This window comes from Lagopus muta, chromosome 1 (genome assembly GCF_023343835.1).
Source record: "Lagopus muta isolate bLagMut1 chromosome 1, bLagMut1 primary, whole genome shotgun sequence".
Lineage (NCBI taxonomy): Eukaryota > Metazoa > Chordata > Aves > Galliformes > Phasianidae > Lagopus > Lagopus muta.
The window spans coordinates 15,601,276-15,628,885 of record NC_064433.1 but is presented as its reverse complement, the minus strand read 5'-3'; the positions used below and the strand labels follow the sequence as shown (position 1 = coordinate 15,628,885).

Genomic DNA, 27,610 nt, shown 5'->3' with positions numbered 1-27,610 from the left:
AAAGAACACAATTATTAGAATTAGCAGACAGTGGGTTAAGTCACTTGTAAACATCAAACAACAAAATCAGAAAGTTAGTAAGAACACTCAAGGCATGTAAATATAAAAAAGCCATATCAAAATTAAGGAAAATTAAAATGTAGAGACCCATCAACGTAACAACAACCAGTTCAGTAATGCATTTTCGAAAACTGAATTGCTATTCAAGATAAAAGTTATATCTAAACTCTTAAGTGCACATCAAATAAATAAATCAAGATTTGCATTATTTTTAGAAGGGTAACTCGGATGCCTGCAGCAGTCTGTCCCGAGCTCTGTTCACACTGCTCCAAAGAACTCAGCATAGGTCAGCCCACTGTACTGTAAAACAAGCTAAACTAGCCTGACTGGACTCCAAGCCACCAAGGAGCAATTCACTGTTACTTCAAAAAAGCTGACCTCAAACCAGGTTACATATCTCTTGGCTGCACTTCTGCTGCAGGTAGCAGGTAGCAGGACTTGGCTGCTTACTCTTTCTAAGGCACAGCACAAGACCTTGCTGCCTGTCTCTCAGCTCTGCAGACCTTTGCTCTTGCTGAGTGACAAATCTGTACAGGGAAGGGCACTGCTCCCATCTGCAGACACACTCAGCCAGGCAGCGGCAGCAAAAGCAGCTCTTTTTCAACTCCCTAAAATACACTTGTCCCTCACTCCTCCTATTCCTATATGCTTTTTTACCACTTAGCTAAGCAACACAGCAAAACAGGAAGGGGCTGTTGCAAGAAGACCTTTGCTTTTTCTATTGAAAATCACTGCTTTTGCCTCTCCTACTGATAAGAGTAAATATTCTTGGAAAGGGGAGCCCAGAGGTACCCACCCTTGTTTGCAGCACAGCTCACAGCTTTGAAAGGCTGTCCTCAAGAGAGCCTGCAACTTGCTGTCCTAGTTTGTTCGGCTTGAAATTCAGCTAGCCTTGGTGCATTCCCTATGGGAAGTGATTAAACAGCTAGATTTCCTTGAGCATCAGTGACTTAAACAAAGCCGTGGATGAAACAAGTGGATGGGCAGACTCGAGGCTTCAGACAAGGCACTGACTTGAGCAATGCTTCCAGCAGTTCCTCCCATCTGCTCTGTTTCACCATCCCACGCCAAATCTGCAGGGAAGGTCACCACTTGGAAAGCACTGCTGATGGAAAGGCCCTTGAGAGCTGCAGGTGGCAACCAGGCACCCCTGAACAACAGGCACCTTTGAGAACCACTCAAAGCATAAGCTCAGTACTCTTTTTTAAACTACTCAAAAGGCAAAGCACATTCACTACAGGGAACAGATCACAGGTATGCTCCCAAAGTACTGGTATTGATTCCAAGGATACTAAAATCACAATTATACTGAGATTAAAGACCCTTATGCGCCTCCCATCGACAATACTATAAAGATTTGAGGCACAAAACAGCCTTTTTTTCAAGCTGTAGCAATTCTTGGTTGTACAGAACTTCTAGAGGGTTTAACTACTTAGTTTAACCTGCCACCACCCATCCTTCACCTTCCAAAATACCTCACTAAGAGAAAAAACTCAAGACCCACTCATAGACTAACCTATCCTCCTTTGAAAGCATAAGCTAAAAGCCCAGCAAGCAAACTGCAAGGAGCTTGGGAAAAAGTATGTGGGCAGCTCAGGAATAAGCATCTTGCCACTGTAGAAATAACCTGTTCTCACTTGTTATGTGCTTTCACATTTTAATTAGCACTACATTTTTACCACTGAGATACTCTGTGCAATGCTAGATTTAAGGCAAGCTCCTACCACTGTTCATTTAAGTTACTTTGCACTCCAAGCACTAATGCAGGATTTCAGAACCATTCCTGCTTTTGAACAGGCAGAAGTATTTCTAAACTTCATACGTTGTATGCAGCAGTCCTCGCAATAAAATCACTAAGAACTACTTGCAGAAATTGAAGTACTTTTAATACTTACTTAATCTTCTCATATTTTCAGTCAACCTGAAAAAAATCAATAAAAGAAACTTGTTAAAAAGACAACAAGTGAATTATATTGAAATGCAGTCATGCTCCCCTGGTCTCTGGAAAACTGCTCACAGTTATAAATTAAACGTTTGTACATCTAGCTTCATTCTTGCCTCTTATGAAATGTGCTTCTAGTAACATGGGCTATCTTGAATCAAATCAAAAATTGAAATGTAAAAGCTCTGCAGCCTAACTAGGCCTTAGCCCACATTTTAAGAAGTGCATGGCAGAGCCTGCTAAACAATTCTTCTACCTCAGGTTGCAGATAGAGTTTTGTGTTTCATCCAAGGTACTCACAAACCATTTGAGATAGCTTTAGTTTAATTACTCCTGATACAAACACTTGCTCATATCATCTAAAAGGTGCTGATTTTTTGTCTTTGAAGAGAAGCAACATGTAAAAAACCAACAATTCCTTTCAATCACATTGGAGATTTACCTTCTAGCACTAAGTGGCTCCTCTGTTTCCACTGTGTTCTCCTCTGGTTGAAATCTGAAGTCCTCAACATACTCCCCAAATTTGTCACAAAACCACTTCTGGAGTCTTGAACATACAGTGTGACTACGTTTATCTACAAAACAAAGAAGCACTCTGTATCAGGATATTACTAGAAAACATCTTTCTATAAAACTTCATGCGTTCCCGAATGCTGTTTTTGGTAAGATAGTATTCTTTGTAACAGCATTTCTGTCTTTCCGTAACATTTCTCCTAGAAGTTCACTATGTGATTTAGTTCTGCTATTTCACAGAAACAGAGACTATGCCATGCCTGTAAAAATGACTGAAGAAGATTCCTGCATCCAGCACAAGTTTTGCTGTAAGGACAGCACATGGGAACACCTCACTATACAACTACAGAAATTACTGAAACACTCTTAACAGATGAGAACTTTTAGCAAACACTAACAAACTTTTTGCTGTGTTCTGTTAACAAAGGTCTGACCCAAATCTCAGCACTCCTGTTGTGCTGATGGGTCATCCAGAGAAAAGGAAGTGTAAAGCAAAACACTCCTGAGCAGAGAATAGGATGATCACCTTACAGCTATGCTAATTTGACAGGAAAAGGAGATGGAAAGCAACTAAGTACTGCATGCTTTCTTTATGCTGGTTTCAGTGGAAGTACATAGCAGGATTAGGCAGTGCAGATGAGAGCAGAACACACATCTTTTGTGTTGTCTCTACCTCAGAAAATCACTTTCTAGCAGCATTCTTTGGAAAGAAAAGTCAATAAAACAGTGTAAAAAAGGAGATGGGTCACAGCTCCCCTTTAGATATTGAATGTCGGGTCTCCCTGGAGCTTTCTCTTCTCCAGGTTGAACAGGTCGACATGCAAAAAGTCAGACAACAGATTTCATTACATTCCTGAAGGTTGTCTAATTAAAAATATATATATCCTTATTCAAGCATATAAAATCATCTACAAAAACTAAAAGCAGAATCATACGCAGACGTAAGAATCTGCTCAGATGCTCTTACTACTTGGCTTCTTCAAAAGTCTGATTCATGACCAAGCAAGTTTTCCCATAACATCTTATTTTTTGGAAGAGCTTCAAAAGCAACGAGTGGAAAGAAAACGAACTGCATCAAACTGCCAGTACAGATCTGACCAAGATTACCTGCTCCATTGGCCTGTGTCTGTGGCTTTGCAGGCTGTTGAGCTGCAGATACCTCTTCAGCTCTGCAAAGAAAAACAGAAACAATGCAAAATCCTGCAAATTAATTAAAGAGAAAACCAAACGTGCAGGATTAAAATTATCACAGTACGCTGCATTCAGGATCCAGGGAAATATCACCATGTAACGGATAAGTGTAGTTTAGCCATTTTCTGTCAGCAACCACTCAGCCTGATCTTTTAACAAAATATTTTAGTATCATTTGGTTGTATTACTTATGTCTTTGCATTTTATGTTTATTGCAACGCTGCCAGAAAACTCTTCAGAGCCCTGACTCTTCCCACAGCAATAAATGAAAAGGGATTCCATACTGCAAGCTGATAACCACAGTACTCAACCAATACCACAGTTTATTATATGACCCTTGAATTCTGCTGCTGTTAGTACAGTCAATACCACTCATCTTCACAGTGAGAAGAGCAGATACCAAGAATTATTTCAAATGATACATTGTTAGCTCTCAGTGCACAGATGCCAAGCCAAGATGAAACTGTATTAAAAAATAAATAAATGCAAAATTCATGTATCAGTGTGAAAAACAGAGATGATAATGTTCCAAAGCCACACAACAAGAATCAGGCATCACTGGTCTCATCTTTCAAGACAGATCAAGAATAATGCTCTCATTCTTAAAACCACGCGTTTTGGAAAACAAGAACCATCTGGCCATTCTGCACATGTATAAGGCTCCACATTACATCTGCAGGATCCATAGCCTCCAACTGCTAAAGTGTCTTGAGAACACTTCCAGCATCAGTTCATCAGTCTTTAGCCATCCATGCAGACATGCTACAGAAAGATTTCTCTAATGAAGAAGCAGCTTTGCAACAGAACAGCTGCAGCAAGCTTTTTGTGACACAGAACTGTATAATCAAAAAGGTTATTATTCAAAACAATAACATGTTAGCTGTGTACTTTCACTGACACTTATTTAAGGAGACAAGGTAGGTGCTTTCAAATGTTCATTCCATCTCTCACTCCTCAGGAAAGGAATCAAGTGGAACGGATGCAGGTCAGCAAGAGGAGATCACAGTGCACTAGGCAGGTAACAGAATATAGATGGGTTTATAGGCATCTTGCCTTTCTTCCAAGAAGTACATTAGGTAAAATCTCACTGTATTGTCTGCACATGGCAAAGGCTTCTGTGAATTTGTGCATTCTGACTCATTAAGATGGAAAAATGACAGGGCTAATTACAAGCACTGCCCATACATAATGGATTTTCTACGTTCCTGTTTATTTCTAAAAGGAACATTTAGAAATAGTTTATTGATTTGTAAAGTAACTGGATGTCAGTCAAGGTGAACTCAATGGTTTCATCTTTGAAAACCACTTGTTTTCACCCCTCTGCAGATCTTTTCCACACTGTTTCTATATTTGCAGCAACTCTTCAAATTTTCTCAGAAGTAATCTAAATACCAGCAGGTTTTTTTTCCCCTAACTAAACTTTCACTTGTGTTTCTCTGCAATTTTTCCCCAGTTCTGTACAACCCTGAGGTTCTGCACCCAGACATTCCTTCTTGTTGCTCCTTCTCACACATGCATCCAACTCCATCCCTCTAAAGACAACAAGCAATGAATGTGATCAAATTTGCACAGATTATTGCATAGCAGTGTCTTTCTCCCAACACAGTTCTACAGTGACTCCATACAGGTGGGACATTTTTAGTCACCGTCTGTCACTGCCACTACATATCACTGAAAGCTCATTTTGGTAGGAAGGCCACAGTCATTCACAGGCAGGTTCCCGTTGCTTGAGCAGCATCCTGGGGGGATGTCACACCTGAACAGCTCCAGTGACAGAATGGAGATGGGATCCCACCATCAACAACCATCAGAGCCTTCAGGCTGGGTCTTCCTTTGACATGCTGGGATCTATTTTCAGAAGCAGCTCAGCGTCATTACTCTCTATGTTACTTGGAAAAAAATCAAGAAAGATCTCATCCAGCAACAGTCTGGAATACCAGGCTTACTGCCTTCCTCAGTAGCACACCAGAGTCTGGCTCTGGCCATTCCCGGTGGTTTTTCCATTTGTTCATTTTTTGGCACTGTTTTACTTGCCATCTGCCTCTCACTCTTTCCCCATGAAGAACATGACCTTTATGAATCACCAGGTTAATGACAACTCATTACTGCACCTGTGAATCAGGTTATAATTAGCCACCTCAGACAAATTTGGTTCAGGAAGCTCAAAATTCATTCTTTAGGCTTGAAAACCCATTGGGAAGCCCAACTCACTACAGCAAGACCCCTGATGGGCAGGAATCATCCTTCCTACAGTTTCTGAACCTCTTCTCATGCCAGAGACCAATTAGAAGGCAGGAAAATATGAACTGTCTTTGAAACAACACAGAAGGTTGTGTTTTGCTGCAGACTTCCTAACTGCAGCCTGTACTGAAGAAAACAAGCTGCATTAATGCCTCTGTGAGCATGCTTTCCACCCAGAAAAAAAGCTGTGGTCAGTAAGGCTAACGGGCCATCCTCCTGATGGAAGGGCATGTTTATGCAACTACAGATTGAACCCACTTAGAAGCAAAGGCTGATTAAAACAGGAAATAGCAAGCTACAGCTAAGAAAAGATGAGCACAAGTGTGGGAATTCTTTTATACACACTTGGCAGGGAAGCATGCATGTTAGAGCTGCTCATGATGAGTACATGTGCAATGTTTAAAAATGACAAACACACATCAGTGAGGCTTCCACTCAATTCTGCCCCACAGAAACACACAGAATGGTGCCAAACTGTTATTTTCATAGCCATATGACCCAAATGTTCACGGAACCTTGATGCTGAACTGCTGCTCGTTTATCGTATCTAAATATTTTTGCTTTGTGTGTCTTCAGCCTTGACTACAGCTGTGAGTTGAACTGAATGTGAATCAAAAGAATCTTTCCAAAAAACTACACGAAGACCTGACCTACTGCACACAGCCTTACAACAGCTACAGGGCTGCTCTCAGCCATGTGCACTCTTCCTACAGACTAGCTCTAATACGGAGCTCACAAACCCATCATCATTCCTTTGACAGCTTTTCTGAAGCCAGTTTTGTCTCTGTTGGATCTCAAAGAAACACATGCACACTTTTGATTCCACGGAAAGCACCTTCCAATAACAGAAACAAAAATATTATGCAGAAATGGGGTATTTTCATGGCTCAGTTTAAAGACAACTCAGTCAGATATACATGGCATCTCAACCAGAGGGGCTGTTACATACTTGAGTTAAAATACTTTCACGTTTTCCATTTCCCTCCCATTAAAATACACCAAATACTTTAAGACGCTTTGTCCTTCCCACACAGATATTCCCACATTTTAATACAGTTTGTACTTTCAGAAACAAAATAAAAGCTCTCAGAAGAACTGTTATCAACTCAAAGTTGTGCAAGATCTCATCTAAGTATCTGTGGCCAGAGCAAAACAACAACAAAAAAACCAACAAAAAAACCCCACAACACCCCAAACTACTCTTTACAGGAGGTAGATTTGGTGACAGGCTGATAAGTTAAAAATAATGAGAAGGACCAAAATAATGAGTTCAGCCAGCTGGATTTGTTAGCAATCCCAGCGCAGTACCACTGCCAAAAACCTGACCTGGGTGTCAGCTTCTTGCTACCTGTGTGCAGTCCCAGCCTAACAGGTACCTTTCCAGTGGAGAAAGTCTTCAGTGAACACCTATTTTCACTGTCATGCAGAGAATCTTCTCAAGGGATGCCATTCAGCAAGGGGCCAGTTAGTCAATAAAAATGCACAATACAGAAGAAACGGTGGCTTATGTCAAACCACTGTCTATTCTTCTTAAAAATAGCTCAAGAGATTCATATGAGACACAGCTTGCTGGTAAGTGTTGTTACAGTACTTCGTATTTTTTATTGTGTGACAGAGCTGGAAACAAATTGTAAAACAAGGCAGCAACAGCCCACAATTTACACTAAACAAGCATTACTCACACAAGACTATTCCAGATTATTTATGCATTGTTCCACCAGTAAAATGTTACTGGCTTCAGCTGTTGCACCAAATGCTGGGCTGTCTCAAAGTGTCTATGGAAAACTTGAGCCGAGGGCCTCTTTCTGAATGCTCAGACATACAGTGAACACTGCAACAAACAAATCCAAATCCAACTAAACATCCCCTTCTTCCACTCCTCCCTACAAACAATTTGATGAAATAAGCCCATGCTCTCCACACAAAAAATATGTCATTAACCCATTGTTCTCTCCTTGTTGCACACTTTGCATGTATTTATACAGCTGCGTGTACTGATCTGCTTCACATATAATTCTGAATACTGGAATAACTAAAATAATTTCTTTCTCCTTACAATATAGCTTGATTTGTTTTTCATTAGTAGTTCACTTCTGTAAGCAAAGAGGATACATGCAAACATTTTTATAAACATACTACTTGAAGATGACAAGGAAACTTAACTGAGACTTGGGCAAATGTTTCTGCTGATGTAAGTACAAATAGTGACTTTCCAAGGCAAATTCACTTAATAAAATTAAGTTGCTAGCAGATATATATTTAGCCTACTATATGCTTGATTGTGTCAACACTGTGTCTGTAGTAATAACAGAGGTATTTTAAAATGCCTGTAGTAAAGTGCAAACAGATAAAAAGCAGTGGAGAAGAATTTCACACAATGAGCACGGTGTAACAAAAAGCCTAGGTAAACCAATTTTTCTTCTGAGTGTAAACTGGAAAGCAGTTTCAATATATTTTTTTTGCTGTTGTATAAATGTCTGCCCAAAAAGATTGAAATGTTAGCAACATGAATCAGAAAAAGACTTGGATAAAATGGGTAATTGGCTGAATGTAAACCTCCAGTGCAAGCCAAGTTCAAAGGGCTAGTGTAATCCTTAAGATATCTAAATGGGAATACAGCACTGAGGGGCAGAGGTCATGCCACATTAGTTTAATAGTGGCACACTTGTTAGAGATTTTCTCTGATTATGGTTATCCACAACCCAACACAACAGATGTTGACAGTTCGAGAGAAAACACTGAGAGCTGAAAAAAAGCCCAAACATTTGATAAACAAAGATCAAACTCTTTTCTCTGTAAAATGCTCATACTTGCAAGTCACAGTCAGACCCTTATTTGGCCAATATCAGATCCTGGGACACCCCCATTGCTTCCTGTAAAGAGCAAGTCCACACACAGGACGGTGGGCACTTCCTACAGAGGAAGCCCTTGTCCTTCTTCAGAACTCTCAGTTAGAATGGAATAATTCTCCCCCTTCTGTGATGGGCATGAACCCAGGTGTTCCCCTCTCAGAAGAAAGCCTAAGGGCCAGAGTTGATGGTACAACCAGTACTGTACTCAGCTGTACGGGATTTGCTTAGTTTCAGCTGGGATGGAATTGTTTTCTTCAAAGTGTCTGGTATAATGCTATGTTTTGGTTCTAGAAGAAAAACAAAATTGATAACACACCATTGCTTACAGTTGCCCACTAAGCAGTGCTGTACAGGGCCAAAAGGGCCCAAAGAGCTGGAAGGGAACAGAATTGGGATAGCTGACTTAAACTGGCCAAAAGGATATTCCATGCCATATGACATCAAGTGGAAGGAGTTCTGGAGATGGTGGGAGTTCATCTCTCTCTATTCTGCTGCTTGGGGGTCTAGTTGGGGGATGACAGGCAATTGCTTGTGCATCACTTGCTATACACATTTTTATATACATAGTGATAACTAGTTTCCATTTCTCTATCTCAGTAAATAGTTTTATCTCAAGCCACCAGTTCTAGTTTGTGTTGTTTTTTTTCTTTAATTCTCTCCCCTGTCCCACTAGGAAGCAGGGGAGTGAGCAAATGACTGTGTGGTGCTGCCTGGTTGAACCACAGCAGGTAGCACATTAGACAAAAAGGTGCCCTGAAGCATCAGTTTCACCTACTAACATTCACACTTTATAATGCTGTTACGGGGCAAACAGATATTCTCAGCATGGGAACAGGTCCAACTTTGTCCCTCTTCCACTGTTCCCAGCAGTTCATTCAAACAATGAATCTTCAGTCTAGACACTAAACGGAAGTTACATGTGCATGCAGCAAAGCCAACCAGCACAGGAGGTGAAAAACGGTCTCCTACTTCACAGCTCTGAGAGCAACCATAAAACCACAGAAAAAATTCCCAAAACAGAACCATGCAGGTCACATTTCCAGTGCATGACCACAGGACTGGCTTGCAAGGACCTCACAGAGCCTCTTCTAAGCATACAGCGTGGGTCGGGACTGCACATGGACCAATCCTGCATGGAACCAGTGATTTTGACAAAGCATCAGCCAAAATAAAAAAAATCTAATGCTGTACTAGGTTTTGAGAGTAAGAGAGTAAGAGTATTTCATCTGCCATATAAAAGCTTCGGTGAACCTACAGTGTGAACACAGACTTTTCATCTTAAGACAGAAGAATTAAAGAACAGTAACTGAAGCACTGAAGGGAAACACAGGAAAATCTGGAACTCTACAGTCTGCAGAAAAGAGTAAGTGACCAAAGGTAGTACTTAAGCTGAATGCTTAACAGTTACTCACTTCTGTGATTAACTCAACTCTAAGTAGAGACACTAGGAAATGTATTAAAGAAACAAACTCCCACAACTGCTTCTTCATAGTTAACAGTGAACTTCTGAACTACTTCCATAGCTTAGCATAGACTGCTGAAAGCAAGTAAGCTCACATACTCTCCATAAACATCTCCCATCCCCCTGCAACAGAATACTGGGTGTAAGGGCAGCTGGCCTAACCATAAAAGGATTTTTATGCTCAGCATATGTACTGCAGGAAGTAGCTGGTGAAGTCTGTATAATATTGGAAATCTCATATCCAGAGCAAAAAGTTTTGCCAGTGTGCTCTTGCCTGTAACCTCCAAATAGCTGGCAGCGTTTACTCTGCACAATTACCAACTCAGCTTGCACTATTTAGTGATGACTGTAGTTGATGTTGAACCACAGCTCCAAGTACTCAGCCAAGTAACCTTAGCTATGCTGAGGACAACAACGCAGGCAAGCAAGTTAGACCATCAGGGTCACCAAGCATCTGCTACAGTTCTAAGACCTAAAGTCTCCATACAGACAGGCAGACTAAGAAGAGACATTATCAAATGTATTGCTTAGTAGCATCAGGAGAAATGTCTTCAAAACTGTACAAATTTAGGAGTATGGGGAGGGACATACTCCTCACTGCAGTGGCAAGGAAGGCTCAAATTTCAGCCACTTCCACACATTAAGGACTGTGGTGTGGTACTGGGATGTCCTTGTACTCACCAGAAGAGGAGTAGCACTGACTGGGCAGTCAGGAGATGACAGTGTTTGAAGAGGCAACATATATCCATCAGCACGGCACAGGCTGTGGCATTCAGCATCACACAGGGCATGCTGACAGCTCCATGCAGGTCAGACCCCAGAGATGATAGGAAGAACATTCCAACCAGACAACTGCCAGGACATCTCTGTTGCTATGACAGTACGTATGGTCAAGTAATACGGGAGTACTGCTCTGTACAAGATGTACTTTTATAGGAAAGGACAGCTTCTTTCTCTGTGAACCACTCGTTTATTTTAAGAGTCTAAACTGGAAATGGATATTTTCACCCAAACTTTCATTCAGTTTGAGACCTCAAGTGGCTTTCAGCTATACAGCAAAGACATTTCTCTTACCCTTCTTTAAGTACTCACTGACTTCATGTTCTAGTTTTCACTTTCCCTGCCTCTTTAAAGCCCTTCCCTTAATGTTTCAGTCTTTGTTTCATCACTCAGCTTCCTGATGTACTTTTACAGGAAAACACAGCTTCTCTCTCTGTGAATTACTCATCTAAGTGAGTCTAGGCTGGTAATTGATGTTTTCACCAAAACTCCTCATTCAGAGAGTCTGAGACCTCAAGTGGCTTTCAGCTATACAGTGAAGACATTTCTCTTACCTTGCTTTAAGCACTTCATTGACTTTTTGTTCCAGTTCTAGCCTCCTCTGTCGTTCCTTTTCTAGTTCTTGCCTTAATGTTTCAGCATTCGTTTCTTCTCTCAGCTTCCTGAGTTCCTCCTCTGTCAAATAGGATAGAAGAAAAACATTTTGTTATTTTGAAGAACAATAAACCCTAAATATGGCAAATAAGATTTTTTTTGTCGTTTTCTTGTTGTTTCCATTTGGGCTACAGCAAATATTTTCACCATAAAAAACAAATAATTGAGATCTGGAATAACTTCACAAAAAATGCACAGGTATACCATGTACAAAACGTTCCATTCTAACTGTTAAAGCAAGTAGAAAAATGACTTCAAAGTTCTCCTTTACAGATACATCCTTTGGTACAAGCTACCTTTAGCTAAATACAGCTTGACATAACCTTCATTCCCCACAGAAATAATCAGCAGGAAAGGCTATTTGTTGCTCATAAAATAAAATAATAAAAAAAATCTGTTCCTCCTTTTCCTCCCATGTGTATGGGTAGGAAAAAACAAACACATACTCATGAAGTTATCCAATGCTATATAATTCTCTGTCAACAACTGGCATGCCAGTATTTTCATTCAAGTCAGGTGGATGCATTACAGTCTTGAGTACATCACAGAACAGGTTATGAGATGAGGAATTGAGTTCAGGTTTCTATTTTTTTCCAAGGTTACAGTGTGCCTGACTAAATTCCAAGAAATTATGTATGGATAAACACACCTATATATACACAAACATACATATTCTCTTTCATGAACTATCAACTATGCATAAGACTTTTTTGTGGCTAATTAGCTTTGCTTTTTGTCACTGACAGTATCATTGTCATGATCTTATTTTAGTCTAGAGCTACAGCAGACTTGCTGTCACCAATCACTTTGCCAAGATAGGCACTCAAGAGATGTGACAAAAAGAAGACTGGGAATCTCTTTTGTTCTTTCCTTTTTTTAAATGACAAAATTACTCTATTTTTTGTTCTTTGGGCTGCTGAGTTTTTTAGCTCAGTCTTGGCAGTAAGTAGAACAGCAGGTGTATTTCAGGCTTATAGCAAACCAGAACAGAAATACTTGCTAATTCTACTATCTCCACAGACACAGGAGTTCAAGCTTTACCATTTTACACGAGTCACAGATTATGTTCTACCCTACAGCAACCTGTTCTGTTTCTTTTTATATAGTCTTGTAAATTTGTGGTCAATCTGACAGTTTTGATATCTGAACCTTGTCACTTCAATCAGCATGTGCCTTGAGGAGGTCACAAGTCCCACTGCAAGTATTCAGAAGATCTGATAAACTCTCTGCCCCCACTGCACGAGGGGCTCCTGCAGCATCTCCCATCATTTTATCTGCTGTGCCAGTTAGCTGGTGGTGGATTATCCATATTCCTGCCACACTAAGAGGTTTAGAGCACAGAATTAGGAGAGAAAAACATGAAGTGAGAGAACAGCACAATGCAATGTGTTCCACTGGGAGGCTACAGGTTGTATTCCAGCAAACAGGAGTGTGCTGTCATTTCACCACTGATGCTTTGTTAACAGCCCCAGAAAGAAGACATGAAGCAGAGAAGTCAACTTGTCCTCTAGCAAAAAAACTCCAGATTTATTCTCAAGACTATACTACGCTATGATATGATACAGAAGGAAATCTCCTGCTGTTGCAGCAGAGATTGTTTGCCCTGTAGATAAAGAGAAAGATATAGGTATAAGGGCACATCTTTTTACACAGAGCTGTTTCTAATTACATGTCTACAAGCAATTTGAATTCCAGCAAGAAAACTGTGCTTGCAATTAGCCTTTCCTACACTTTCGAGAGTTTGCATTGCTGCATAACAAGAGCTTGCATTCAAATGAACGGAAGCAGTTCTTGTAATTCAAATACACTGGAGCTTGTGCAATATTACAAAAGGTTCCAGAGGGAAGATTAATTTCTCAAGACCATTAAAGGGAAAAAAATTCTTTGATAGCTATTTGAAAAATAAAAACTGAAAAAAAGAGGAAATGAATAAGCATTTTGTGTACACAAGAAAACCACAAGTAGTATAAATTAACCTCAGTGCTCTTGAAAGCCTACACAGATCTTCCAGCTTTCTTAATCCTTCTTGTTCTGATTGTACTGTGTCTCATCCTATTAAAAACAAAACAAAACCCAGAAACTTGAACACTGGGAGGACAAGAAGAGCCAGATAATTATTTTATGCAAAGGAGGCAGAATAAAAGGGTGCACAATGAACAAGACAGAACTCCTATAAAACACGGCAAAAAACACAGCATCTGATAGTACTCCTTAACTTTCAAGTATGCAACTTTGCAATTTAAACCCACCTCAGCTCTGCCCGTTCCATTCTTTAAAGCAGCATTTGTTGCTGCTTTGGCAGCAGTATGGGTCTGGCGTTGTAAAATCTCCGTGTCTGGTGAGTTAAATACGCCAAGTTTGCTAAGCAACAGAAACCACCACAGAGGATAGAGAAAAGAAGAAAAAAAAAAGAAAAAAAAAAAGAAAAAAAAAAAGAGCTGTTCTTCCTTGCTCTCTGCCCTGAAATAATCTACAGTTTGGCTAAACTGAACTGAAATTCTCAAGTCCCAGGTGCTCCTCCTGCAAAGCAACCAAACTGGCCACAAAGACCAGAACCCACGAACTCTAGAGCAGAGCCCACAAGATAACACCATGTCTTCCCATTGAGCTTTACAGATGTGTATTCTCCATGATGATGAGAGAAGTGCACTCCTTGGAGTTTACCCTCAGACAGCCAAAGTCCAGTGCTCTCCCTCCCCCACCACCCCAAAGGGGTGCACAAAAAGAAGGCTGTGCTTCAGGTCCAAGATTAATCCACTTCCCTCCCAGGCACATCAGTCACAGCTCCCAGTCTCCTGCTGTATATGACATTACAAGAGATTCGGGGTATGGCTCAACCAGACATGGAGATGCGACCCTCAAAAATGCTTTAAAGACTCTCCAAGTGAAGTGAAGTTTCTGGATGCTGCTGCATTTTTAAAAATGAGCTTTAGAAGTCTGCAAGGAGTCAGTCATCTAAATTTAAAGATTTAACATTTCCAGAAGCTTAGTTGCTCTCACCCAGTCACTCAAAGCAAGCTACCCAGTATTTCAATGCAATGCAGCTATCATTCCCCACCATGCCATCAGCCTTTACAGCAATTGAAAAAAATCAGTTTCCCTCTCAGGACAGACAGAAACGTTTTGCTAAAAACCCCATAAATACTGTATATCTATATGTCTAGTTCAGAGAGAACAAAGAAAGCCCAGCCACATTTGGGAAAAGAAGATGCTATGTTAGGCTGGGAAGGCATTACACAGTAAGTTGGCTTTCTAATTCAACACCGCAAGTGCGGTAAAGCGGATGTTTCCTTTAATAAGGGGATTGGAGGTGGATTAGGGAGACTCCCAGTAGCTATTTTACATAATAGCTTTCCTTTGGAGGCCTACAGGTATGCAGCAAAATCTCCCTGTGAGACAAAGAGAGAAAAAATTGCTTCCAGAGCAGAGCCTAGAGAGAATACTGTAAATTGGTGTTTATGGATACCGTCAGCTCAGCGTTAAATCAAATCAGACAAAGTTAAAATAGCAGAAGTGCCAAATAGCATTGGATGTATCCTGCCACATTTACATGGGGAAACACCAGTGCTTAATAAGACAGGAATAACTCTTCTACGTCTATGTTAATTATGGCAAATCTCCCTTTAACCCCATGAACAATTACTAGAGTTCAAGTATGTAGTCCAATAGGTAATGAACGTGCTAAATCTCAACAACACACTACCAAAGTGGATCTCAGCACCAGTGTTAGAAGCTATCTCCAACACATGCACCTTCTGCCTTTGCCTGACTCCCAGTTCCTCCAGACAGCCAGAGTATTGTGTCCCAGGTAAGCCAGTACAACATAGCAGACAAAAATGTTAAAAATCTGAAAATACATATATTTTTATTGTCATAGACTTTGAAGTGCTTTTATTCTTTATCCTGAACTCCAGCAATAAATAGCATAGTAGAAGACATGGAAGCGTTTCACCATTTGTCATAAAGTAAAGCCACATTCTAAGAACACTTTCTGCTGTCTGAGCAACAAGTAGTGATGAGGAAAGACCTACCAAAAAATAACTACTTAGGTTGGTAGGTAGGTCTTTTTTTTTTTTTTTTCCTACTTTTTATGGTGATGTTGTGATTTATTTTGTATCCTGGAGGCAAGTTCCCAATCCACAGCTACAAAAAGATACAGCTGAAGTGTGAACTAATTATTTACCAGTTCTCCTTTGAATCCTTCCCTTCCCTCCCCAAAGGCTTCTGTCCTTTTCACCACAGACTCGAGGGCCATGGAGACTCCAAAGCCTTACCACACATCTATCTGTAAGACTTCAAATAATGTACTAACTTTTGATACCAGACAGTGCCAGACATTCTAATTTTTTGCATGAGAGATGCTCAGGAAAGAAAAGGGCTTGACTAAGACACTGTTCCAGCAGCTTCACTTTATTAGCTGTCCTTTGTTCTTTAAATCACCTCTTCAATTTATGAGCTTTCAAGTCGGTACAGAATTTTTTGAGCATGGCACGCAGGCTCTTGTTCATATTAGGCAAAGTGCACAGCTAATGGTGGTGATAATGCTGAAAAACAGTGCTTTGTAGATGAGAATTTGCTTTGTCAAATAGCACTATTTTGCTCTTTGTAGCTGTTTTAATTTTCATGGAAACAAATAGGATGCATTACTTTTGGAGCAACCTACATACTTCCAGCATGTTGCAACTACAGTTCCCTCTTTCTACAAGCACAGTTTAAAATATCAGTCAATGCATTCTTGAGAGCAAAAAAGAGTCATTTAAGGGTTCAGATTCACCTATGGAACATTCAGCAGTTAGTGCCACAGTAACATTTGATACCGCAAGCATAAAATTTTTGTCATGTTGGGTTGTTTTTTGGTGTTTGCTTTTTTTTTAAATCACAAGACATTCAGTGCTGAGGAGTCTCAGATGAGCAAAGAATTTGTATGAATAAATTAAAAAACCAATCAAACAAAAAAAATCCAAGACCTCTCATGATCTGCCCAAGGAGGCTGTGGATGCCCCATCCCTGGAGGCATTCAAGGCCAGGCTGGATGTGGCTCTGGGCAGCCTGGTCTGGTGGTTGGCGACTCTGCACACAGCAGGGGGTTGAAACTGGATGGTCACTGTGGTCCTTTTCAACCCAGGCCATTCTGTGATTCTATGACACTGCTGCATAAGGATTGAAATGCATTCTCCACATATTTAACTACTCTTACAGAATTCTCATTCCTCTTGCTTCAAAAACCTGTTTTCACGTTGTCCTATAAAACTTACCCTGCACTATTTTATCTTCAGCTGATCTTTGCTGAACTACACTGTCTGTGATATGTGGAAGAAAATAATGATAAAAACACTCTTCTTTTTTAAATCCAACCAGACTATGTACGAGGGCAAGTAGTAAGACACTTAAATGCTAATGAGGTAAGATATGGCAAAAAAAAGTCAGTGAAGATGGAAAATGGAAGGAAGAGCTATTCATTTTATTCCATTTGCAAATGCCTTGCTTTGTTAATTCAATGGTTTTCCTTTGTGATCACATCCCTCCTGTCTGCTTGAAAGAGTCTTTCACGCCTAAAGAAGAGGAAGAAGATTTTCTAATGGGAATACGGCTGTCTCATGAAGCCAGAGAAGCAGACAGGATACATTAAAAATGGACTGTGTTTATCTGGCACATATCTTTTCCTCCTTCCTCCTGCATTTTGTATGGGCACTCTGTTAAGAGCGGAGAAATGAAACAGTTAAATATTTAAAAAGAAAGAATAAAGCACACGCACATTTTCACCATAAACTTTCTCCAGCTCAGTCCAGTTTACCTGCACACAAACTGAAGTGACCTGTCACTTTCAGAAACAGCTAAGCCAGCTCGCTTTAAGCCAACCTATCTCAAATCTGGCTGTTAAAAACTCCCCCTTTCTCCTTTTGCTCTTTTTTTCCCCCTTCTCCTTTCTTTGTAATTTTGCTGCACCTCCATTTATTGCTTTTTGGTGGTTTTCTGTTTGTTTGTTTTGTTTTGCTTTTTAAGGCAAAGCTCCTTCTCCAGCATCTTCAATAGGCACAGCTTTGGGGAACCAATTTCTCAGTCTCTTAGCATACGCCTACAGGAACTGAGAGAGAGGCATGGACTTCCTCTGCACTGATAGAAGGCAGAGCAGAGCTGATCCTGAAGCAGCAGCAGCAAAGGCTGAGACTGAACTTTCATCCTGCTGCTCAGGAGTGTGGTATTCTTCATCTCAGTAGCAGAATTTTGTGTTGTGTGTGAAGTGTTGTTCTGTCTTACATAAATGAGGAAGTCTAAATTAAAAAGCACATCTTATTCAACATCTATGCGAAGTGGTGTGGTCTTTCTCATCACTCCTATTGCATCCCACTTGGAGCAGGTGATGTTAGAAAGAACTGAGATGTCATTACTACAGTTGGAACAATAATTATGCTAATGTTTAATTAGTTACCTTACATTTACACACAGACTTTTCAATTGAGCTTTATTATAATAGACACAGAAAAGACAGGAGCATTTCACTTTTGCAACGGGCTCTAGCTTAAAAAGCTTCCTGAAAACATGCTGATTATCTTAAAAATCAACAACGCACTGAGATAGATCCTACTCTCAAAACATGCACTGTGAAGTTCGCTATTGTTAGATGCACTTCTGTCAGCTTAAAAGTCATGAGAACTACTGCTCTGTGAATTTTCAGAAATTTCAGAGAATAAAAATGCCAGAAGAGCTGCAGATCCATCTAAAATGAAGAGAGCTGTGAAAAATGTTGTCGTTAGTGCAGGAAGTGTTTTCACTCCATGATTTTGGCAGAATAAATGAATCAGGCTATAAACATTTCATCTCGTGGCTTGGGAATAGCTGCAGACTCTCTAAGACGTCTGTGTTACTGAACCGATAAGGGAAGGGCAAGTTCTACAGAGCTCCTAAAATCTCCAGCCCAGTTCTACAACAGGGACAGGCACAGTGTAGTGTCCACACTGCCCCGCTCAAGGTTTCAGCCACTTCCAGCCTCACAATTCATGAAGCAAAGCTGGGCAGCCAAAGAAAAAAAAAAAAACCATGCAGGAGGAAGAGCATGCCGTATCTACATAACACAGTGTTGTAGGCAGCATCTGTCAGAAGCAGTGAGGGAGCAAGTTTCAGAACCAAAACCAATCTATCTTTGTCAGCACAGTGCTGCACTGAGATTAATTGGCCCCACAGAAGACATCAGAGGAGTGTGGGATCCTCCTGGGTTGGGCCTCCCAGGCTTCTGGCACCTTCACACAACCACTGTCAACACGTTTTGGGCAGTATCTAGTGCAGGCTGCACAAGGTAGCCCTGGAACAGGACCAGCCCAGGACTCCATCCTGCTGCTGGCTCTGGGCTGTAATTGTAGCCTTTCCCTCTCTGGTCTTGGAAAGCCTGGGCTCTCGGAGTCAAGCTGAGAGAGCAAGAGCAGAACCCATTCTCCACCAGCTAGATAGAGCACTGGACATGTGCTGATCTCCCAGAAACACCCATCAGGAATCTTGGAGTCCAGGATATTAAGCTGAGAAAAACAAGGCTGAGGTGAAGGCGCAGAGGCAGTACAAAGCATCAGCACGCTTTAAGAAGGCGGGCTGCTGCATCAACTCCCAATGCTACTTCAAAATTTCTGAACCAAAGGTGACTACAGGCTGCTGAGTCAGCAAGAAAGCAAACTTGCACTGAAACAGTTCCCCTGCTGTTTTCCAGCTTTGCTGCTGCAGCAGGCGTTTGACCTTGGTATCAGGAACAATTACACCAAGGGTACTGTGACAATGGGACTCTGACTCAGCTTTACAGTCACTTTGTTGCATACAATTCCTGTGGCTTTGCTAGGAGCTGTTAGTGTTTCTATACAGAATAGGCCTTCAAACAGGATAATTTGGTCACAACCACCAGCACCACACATTAAATCTCCTTTTCTAACATCCCAGATGTACCTGAAGACCACACAGGTATCTGAGGCTCTACTTTCTTTAGTACATTCTGTTAATTCGCTCTTCATACAGTCACTGAGTTGGTTAGCAACAAAACAGAAGAAGTCACAGTTAGCCACACACACAGTTTAAAAATGCATACCAGAGAGGGAGAAAAGTTCAGCAGAACTTTTAATGTGAAAGATGCATTCTCTCAACTTCTTTAATATTGTTTTAAAAATCATAACCTTGAACAGTGGTTTTTTAAGCACCAAGGGACTCCTGCAACAGCCTGCTGAACAGAGAGGGATGCAAAATCCTTGTGGGAAGGGACCTTATTTCCTCCCAAAGCCTTTCACTCTCATTCCAAGTTCCTTCAGTTCATGTCACCAGGTGACTCTTCTCTAAGACACCTGGTTTATTTAATCACAGCTGCTGCCACCATCATCTCCTCTTCCTTGAGTTGCTAAAATTGAGTTGCAACAGGCTTGAACATCTGTGAATGAGAATTAGCTAATGCTTCAGGTGAGCCATAGGATGCATGCCTACCCACAAAGCATGCCTGTAGCACAGAGTGCTGGCATAAACTAATACCAGCTGCAGAACTGCCCTCTACAATCAGGCACAAACACAGGGAAAAAAGCCCTCAGTGAGGTACAAATCCAGAAGGATGTCGCCTATCCTTTTGTCTTCCGAATGCAAGAGCAGCAAGTTAGGCTTTATTTCTCCTTTAGATACAGAAAGTGCGAAATGGAAGCACTGAAAGCTGTTGTAGCATGGTTCAATAGTTTGTTCATCTGTACTAAGTATGATCTGAAAGAACAAATACTATGAACCATGTTTTCAAAAACCGTGCTAACCATACCATATTAGTCTAGGCACCCCAGTTCAGTATCTGTCTTCCAAACCTGAACCCTCAGCTAGCATCCACGTAGTGCTGGAGTGCAAGGTTGTAGTAATGCACCGTCCTTTACAAATGCAAAATAGCAACAGCTCCAAAACTATTTTTTTTTCATCCACTTCTGTTCGGTGTTTCCAGCAGACGGAACTCTTTGCAGGTTTCATTCAGCAGGCATTTAAACACTGTTCTGCAGGAACGACTCACTGAGTCATCCACTCCAATACTGCAGCCTGGTACTCAAAATGCTGTGGTCATCATTCCTATAACGAGGCTCAGAAGGACCCATTAGATTATGCAGATTAAGAACATTCCTGTACGGACAGGAAAAGCAACTTTAGCCCTTTTGGCTGGAAGAGTCAGATGATCCCTCCCTTGCTTAAGATGTCATTATCTAAGATCCTTTCCTCCTGGTGAGTGACAGAAGGACTCCTGTCAGTCTGAAGCTTAATATCCTCATATTTTCAGTCACATTTTATTTGCATTTATAGCTATGGAACATGCTAAGTAATGCCTCTCCATCTTCACCTTCCCGGATTTTTAGATTCTCTCTTTAGAAAGGAAGGAAGGGACTCATTTGGCACCACAGATGAAGATATTCTCTCTTTAGACAACTACATTATTTTGTGAGCGTGTTGGGTAAATATTTGCTCTAGATTTCCTTTCCAGCTTTTAGAGGCTATGGTCATGCGTAGATGTGTCTTACTGAAAATATTACTGAGCCAAACTGCACTTTTTACTCGTGCCCACTAACTGTAACTGTTACTGTGCCCACTAACTTGACTGACTGTAATTTAGGAAAGATCAGCAGTCTGCTACTCACTGAGCTATACATTTACAGCCATAAAGTGACCTGCAGCTTTATATACACATACCGTACAGTGTGGTGTACACCTAACATTTTAAGAGTCCTTAAGGGAACACATAATTTAAAAAAAAACAAACCAAAATCCAACAAATAAAAGCATGCAGATACAGTTAATAGCCTTAAAAATCATCTATTGAAGCAGTAAGATTTAAAAAACAACAACAGAAAACACTAAAAACCAGGCTTTCTTCCAAAGGCAAATAAAGCAAACAAACTGCACATTTCAAGAATGTTTCTCTGCTCATTGTCAGTTCACTTCTGGGAAGAAAAAAAGATATATATATCACACAGCATTTCTAGAACCAAATAAAAAACACAAAAAGAACCCTTCAACTCGTTAACCTCAAAGAAATAAGGAAGAGAATTAATGAATACAACAACCATATTCAAAAAATTCAGCTCCTACTTCAGTTCCAACTGGCAAACACATTTCAGACCAAAACTCTGAAGGGGGTAAAAGTGGGAGTGAGGAATGAGATTTTTCTGTGCTTATTCCTTTACCAGTTTATCATTCCTTCTTTTGATTTTCTGTAGAGCTGCAAAAAACTCATCAGGATAAGAATGACTGCAGCTAAAGCAAAGCCAAGGCTTCAGGAAAGACCTCTTGACCCAGCAGGAAGGCTGGAGTGAGCCTGACCTACCTACCAGAACCACCCTTGTTGGCCTGAACTTCCAAACACATTCTCAAACAATTACGTTCCTTATCTTCCAGCCTTGAGATTTGTGTTCAATATGCAAAAGAAAAGGATTCATTTACAAGTGGTTGATAAGAAGGTTTTCAGACTACAGCATAAGCCTGAAAGTAAAAAAATATTTGCAAAAATGTGTCCCCTACACATTTTTTAGCTCCTGTAACTATACACTACATGCTGCAAATGGATTCACCAGCAGTGGAAGTGTTTGGCAGCCATACAATGTTTTTATAGCAAGATATACGTCCTTGTTCAAGCCAGAAATGAGTTCTGGGAAGGCCTACTTTCTCTCACACACCAAGTTACATTAGGAAATCATGAAAATCCCATCTGGTTCAAAGAACAATCTGATAACAGTAGCTTAAGCAATACAATTCCAGGGATATAAGAAGTATGAGGTAACTTCAGTACTGCACAGATGAGTTAGAATTCAAATAAATTACAACCAGCTTTTGCTTGGTAGATCAATCATGATACTTCTTCCAGGCTACCAGTGGAAGTTGGTATCAGCTTACCATACATTTTTGTCCAGTTTCTTTATCATGCCACCCTCTTGCACTCAGGGGAATAAAACATCAAAAAAAAATATTGCCAAAAGATAAACAAGCCACATAAAATTAATTTCAAGTCCTTGAGAACATGCTGAAGGTAAAATACAAGTCTTAAATTATTTTAAGACTTTAATCTAGTTATTGAATAGAATCTGTAAACATGTTATTTTTATCCTTAGAAAACATTTGATGAGCTTTGAGCATCTTAAAAACAACCCTCATATTCTTAAGTTCAAAAATTATCCACTAAAATGACCATTTGGGAAAGCAGCTGAGTGAGAACTCTATTTGTTGGAGATCTCTGCTTCTATAACATTAAAGGAATGCCTGTCTTCCGTTCTGATCTGTTGAAATGAGGGCTGCTCTGTAAATAATTCCTCGTTTTATTATGTTGGCCCACAGTATCAGAGGCAGATGTTGGTGGTATTGCACTAGAGGTTGAACCTTCCAACAATATTCCCTTATAACATTAAGGCTTCAAATAAACAGCATTTGTCACAGAGCACTGTATATTGTGACAAATGCCATTTAAAAAAAAAATACTTCAGTGATCTAGCAACCTTGAGAAACGTCAGCCCCTGCATTATCCAGTCATCAGCACACTGCAGAATTCTGATGCAACCTCTTGCCGTTTTGGAGAACATACATCAAGTCTTTTTCCAGCAGGCCTAAGCCATTCCTTTCCACAGAGTACTAATGTCATACTTACGCAAAAAGTGTTTTTCCAGTAAGGCTATTTCCAGGTGACCTTTGATTTCATTCAGTCTGTCAGACTCCGTTCTGTTAAAATCCTGGACTCCTGAAGCCATGATGATGGTCCCTGGACCAGCCTGTAAGAAAGCCAGAACACACTGACAGCTCAGAGGCACATTTGGTTTTGGTCATTTAAATATATCAACTTACTTTTAGTGCAGTAAAGACAGCCGTGGGAAAAACACACAAGTATCAACAATTTTGCATGTCTCTTAATCTGCATTTAACAACCAAAAATGGATGAGTGCAAACCAATCCAAAGCATGGTATCTTTCCCACGTGAATCTGAATGACGCAGACCTCAAGGAGATACAGAAAACAAATTTTCTGCTCCCTCAGCATCTACGCCGTACCGTCATTTACCCTTTCTTCTGCTGATTTGAAAAGTGTAATTATACTATGCACCTGCCACTCCCAGTTAAGAAATGATGTGACACACTTTACACATTAAATTGAAAAGCTAGTGAAAGAAATATTCTAAATATTTACTCTAAAAGAGCATCCTGGAGGTCCAGGAGGGGAGTCAGGAGACTGTCCTGACTGATTTATTGCTGTCACCCCGAGCACGGGAAATACTGCCAGAGATGAGAATTAAAGAGCAATGTGATCAGTTAAGAACAGCAGTGAGAATCGCCACCTCCACAAAGAGAGCAGAGAGAGAAAGTGAGCCCACACAGGAGAAGGCAGGTGATGCTGCCCATTTCTCATGAAGTGAGCATTTTCAGAAAGCAGGGAAAGGGGGGGGTGTGAGGGCATCTCTTCAGCAATGGAGGGTGAGGCCCTGCATGCAGTGCCCACTGCTTACAAGAACGCTGCCAATGAGGTTTACAGGAGGCCAAACTGAACGGCATTACGGGAGCCTGCATTTTGAAAATGATCTTCAGACAAAGAGGGATTTATCATGAACACTTCCCCAATCCCTATTTATTTCTGAAAACATACAGGAGCTCTACTGCTTTCTGAAGTCAGCTACATATATTTAACTGCAACAGTTTAATTACATACTTACATCAACTCAGCTAATTTACAGGAGAGTTAATTAAAATACATTTTTTATGTCTTAGGAAAGGATGTACAAAGATCACAGGCTGCAAAGTACTTTTACTGGTGGGAATGATTTGCTCTTTTAAATAAAGCAGTGTGGAAATACCTATTAAACATCTGTTTTCTTGCTCAAGCTGAACAGACACAGTTTGAACCTCAGAACTGTCAATGAAGTCAAATGAAGAAGTGGTGGACACTTATTGCAGGACATCTACCTGCCACCAGCTTCCCACCTGGATTTGTTTCATATAGTGCCAAGCAGGGATGCTATTTCCTGTTCCAAAAGTGCCACAGTGACACCCACAATCCTGCAAGCTGTGGCCCTGATAAGAGAAGCTGTCAGCACAGCGCTGCTCCCAGCTGGAGCGTGAGCATCCCAGCAGCATGGCACAGCAGACAGACAGAACCCACAGCCATACTGGTATGGGGAGATGCAGCACAGCATCCTGCTGTCCAGGTACCACACCTCCCTTCCAGCCAGTGAGGTGCAGCACTACAGGCCACCTGACACTGCTCCAGCCTGGTGAGAAGAGCGGTTTATTTCCAGATGAGCACAGGACGGTGATTAACCTTGGTGTTGATTTCTTATCTTTAAACCTGGATCATATGCATTCAGTGCTGTAGGACTTAGTGTTACTGCTTGCTAGACACAGTCCCACTGAAGAAGGTGTGGCAGACGTCAGGCAGGAGCACCTTGCAATATGCTATAGGCAGGCAGAAGGAACCATTATAAAAATGCAGACTGTTACCCAGTCATGAAAGCACAGATTTTATATTGAGACTGAGTTTTTATCACTCTGTGACTCATATAGGAGGGAGCTTAACATGCTTGGCAGAAGTACACCTTGCACAAGAGGACAGCTTCTGGCCCCAGCATGTAGGATTAGATATGGAACTGGCTAAAGACACTGCTGAGAAAATACACAGCTTAAAAAAAAAAAAAAACCACTAAAACCCCCCCACAACATAAAGGCCAGAGAGTAAGGTGCTATACTCATCAGGAATGCTCACAAGCTATGCACATCAGGCCATGTGATAGCATGTGCTGTGACACTTCAGCCGTACTGCTAGAGGCACACTGCTCCTGCCATACTGCTCCCCAGTCCCACGCAGAGCAGATGGGATAGAAGATGACAGGTGAGGGAAGAGTGGAGGGAGAAAGGGGCTTGTACTTGTCTGAGATATTCAAGTTTCCACCCAAGTAATGGGATAAAAATCAGCAGGTACACATAGAATCATAGAATGGCATGGATTGAAAAGGACCTTAAAGATCATCTAGTTTCAACCCCCCTGCTGGGGGCCATTAAACTAACCCCAAACAACCTAAGCCAGAGAGAAGAAAACAAATAAAAAGATAAATTAAAATATAAGGCTGCTTGCTAAGAACACCAGGAGCAATATCATGCAAGTACTGTATGATGTACAATAATAATGAAATGGTTTAACCTGAGTAGTAAGATGAGATGCACAGCAACACAAATTTGGTGAAAAACAGAGCACCCACTCCAAACTTAGTGACATCGTAAAGTATTACTGAACACAACTGAGAAGGGCCAAAAAAGTGAGCACATACAGGAAAGAGAGACATTTAAGCAGATGGCACTTCTGTCAGAGAAGATTTTTCTCCACACCAACACACCTTGCTCTGTCAAGAGGTGTTATGGGCTAAAAAGATAAGAAATGAGCCTGTTACGTTCACTGGAAGTCAGCTGCCTGTCTCAGGAATGCATAACTGACTCCACTCACAGGTTAATAAAAAATGTTCCTGTTGTAATTCCTGTGTTAAATGGGTAATAACATTTCTTTCTTCAGCTGCTGTAGGACAGCTCAGGGACTGGGATTGGATTAACACAACTCTACTGTACAGATGCCCTTTCTTGCTTCTGCATGACTCAGTAAAAGCCTTAAAGGCTTCCACAGATTTCTGCTTTTCCATAGCTTCTGCCTCTCCAGCTTTGACAATGTTTGACGCAAGGACCCTCTTAAAATGTTGGCAATCACAATTACTTAGTGAAGATGAGTTTGCAGTGCCTAGGAAGCCAGCAAAATGCCACGGAGTTGAGCAGGAAGAGTTTAAGTCAGAGGGGTTAAAGGCACATTGCTGATGACAACAGATAACCTGCTGTCCGAACTCCTGCTCCACACCACATCCAGCTCCAGGTCTGAAGGCAAATCTCACTGGCCCACTGATGTGCTTTTATAGCCACCTGCAGGTTAGGTTTTTAGCAACAGCACCTCTCAACCTGAGAGCTCTTTACCTTCTACAGACTTGTATCCTGAGAGCCCTGGCATTTGGTTTTGAATGCTGAGCACCCCAACCTGTGAACGCCATCACTGCGCAGCCGCAGCAGAGGAACTCCATTGCTCAGCAGATATGGGTGCATCTCCATCTGCAGTACAGCATATCTCAGCATTACACAGACATGCAACTGTTCAATTCCTTTTATTTATTCACACAACATCACATGGAGATTTTTTTTTCCAGGAGCATCTAAGAAGATGTTGGTCTTGTTTCCAGGTTTGCAATTACCTTATTAGAGGAACAGTTCCCAAATGAAACAACTACTGACGCAGGCAAAGATGAGTGCTATTTTCACTGCAATTTGCCCACCACAATGGTTGCCATACCTGGGGACAACAGCTTAGATATAACATCCTGCCCTTCTCCCCCATTCCTCAACAAAAACCCTCACATATTAGGGCTGCCCAGAGTGAACACTACTTCCAGATTACTTTCTTCATATACCCACACGCTATGAATTAGCCTGCTGTTCTCAACTGACACTGCTCAAAGATTCTTTAAAATAAGCAAGGGTTCACCATGGCTGCCACAAGTACCTGCTGCAGGGAAGGGAAAAACACCAGGCAGACGGCTCAAGAACAAAGCATCCACATCAACTGCTAATCCTCAATAGCTGCTCTGGGAAGCACACCCACAACAGATAGCTCACAAAGCACTGCTATATTTTGAAAGATTTTTTTTGTTGTTATTTTAGTGGCAGCTTATTTTATCTGTAATGTTTGCCTGAGTCTTTATATCTTCAAATCATTGCAAATGAGGCAACAGATACACAAATTTTAAGGTTTTAATTGACATGTTTCAGGAAAAGCCAAACTGTACTGGAACAGCAATTAAATTAATGTTTGCTGCACCATAATAACTCAGATTTAATCCTAGCACACTGGCAGGGAACTTGCATAAGTAGA

General features: G+C 41.0%; 1 protein-coding gene across 3 annotated transcripts in view; it reads right to left on the bottom strand.

Annotated features, from left to right (window-relative positions):
• GRAMD4 (GRAM domain containing 4) overlaps positions 1-27,610 on the bottom strand; it is a 74,411-nt gene that overhangs the window by 14,704 nt on the left and 32,097 nt on the right. For all 3 annotated transcript variants that reach the window (XM_048956519.1, XM_048956534.1, XM_048956528.1), the window contains exons 3-7: positions 23,316-23,436; positions 11,596-11,716; positions 3,623-3,684; positions 2,445-2,577; positions 1,956-1,981 (exon numbers count right to left, since the gene is read on the bottom strand). In XM_048956519.1, the coding sequence (XP_048812476.1) occupies positions 1,956-1,981; positions 2,445-2,577; positions 3,623-3,684; positions 11,596-11,716; positions 23,316-23,436 (463 nt within the window). The remainder of the gene's footprint in view (positions 1-1,955; positions 1,982-2,444; positions 2,578-3,622; positions 3,685-11,595; positions 11,717-23,315; positions 23,437-27,610) is intronic.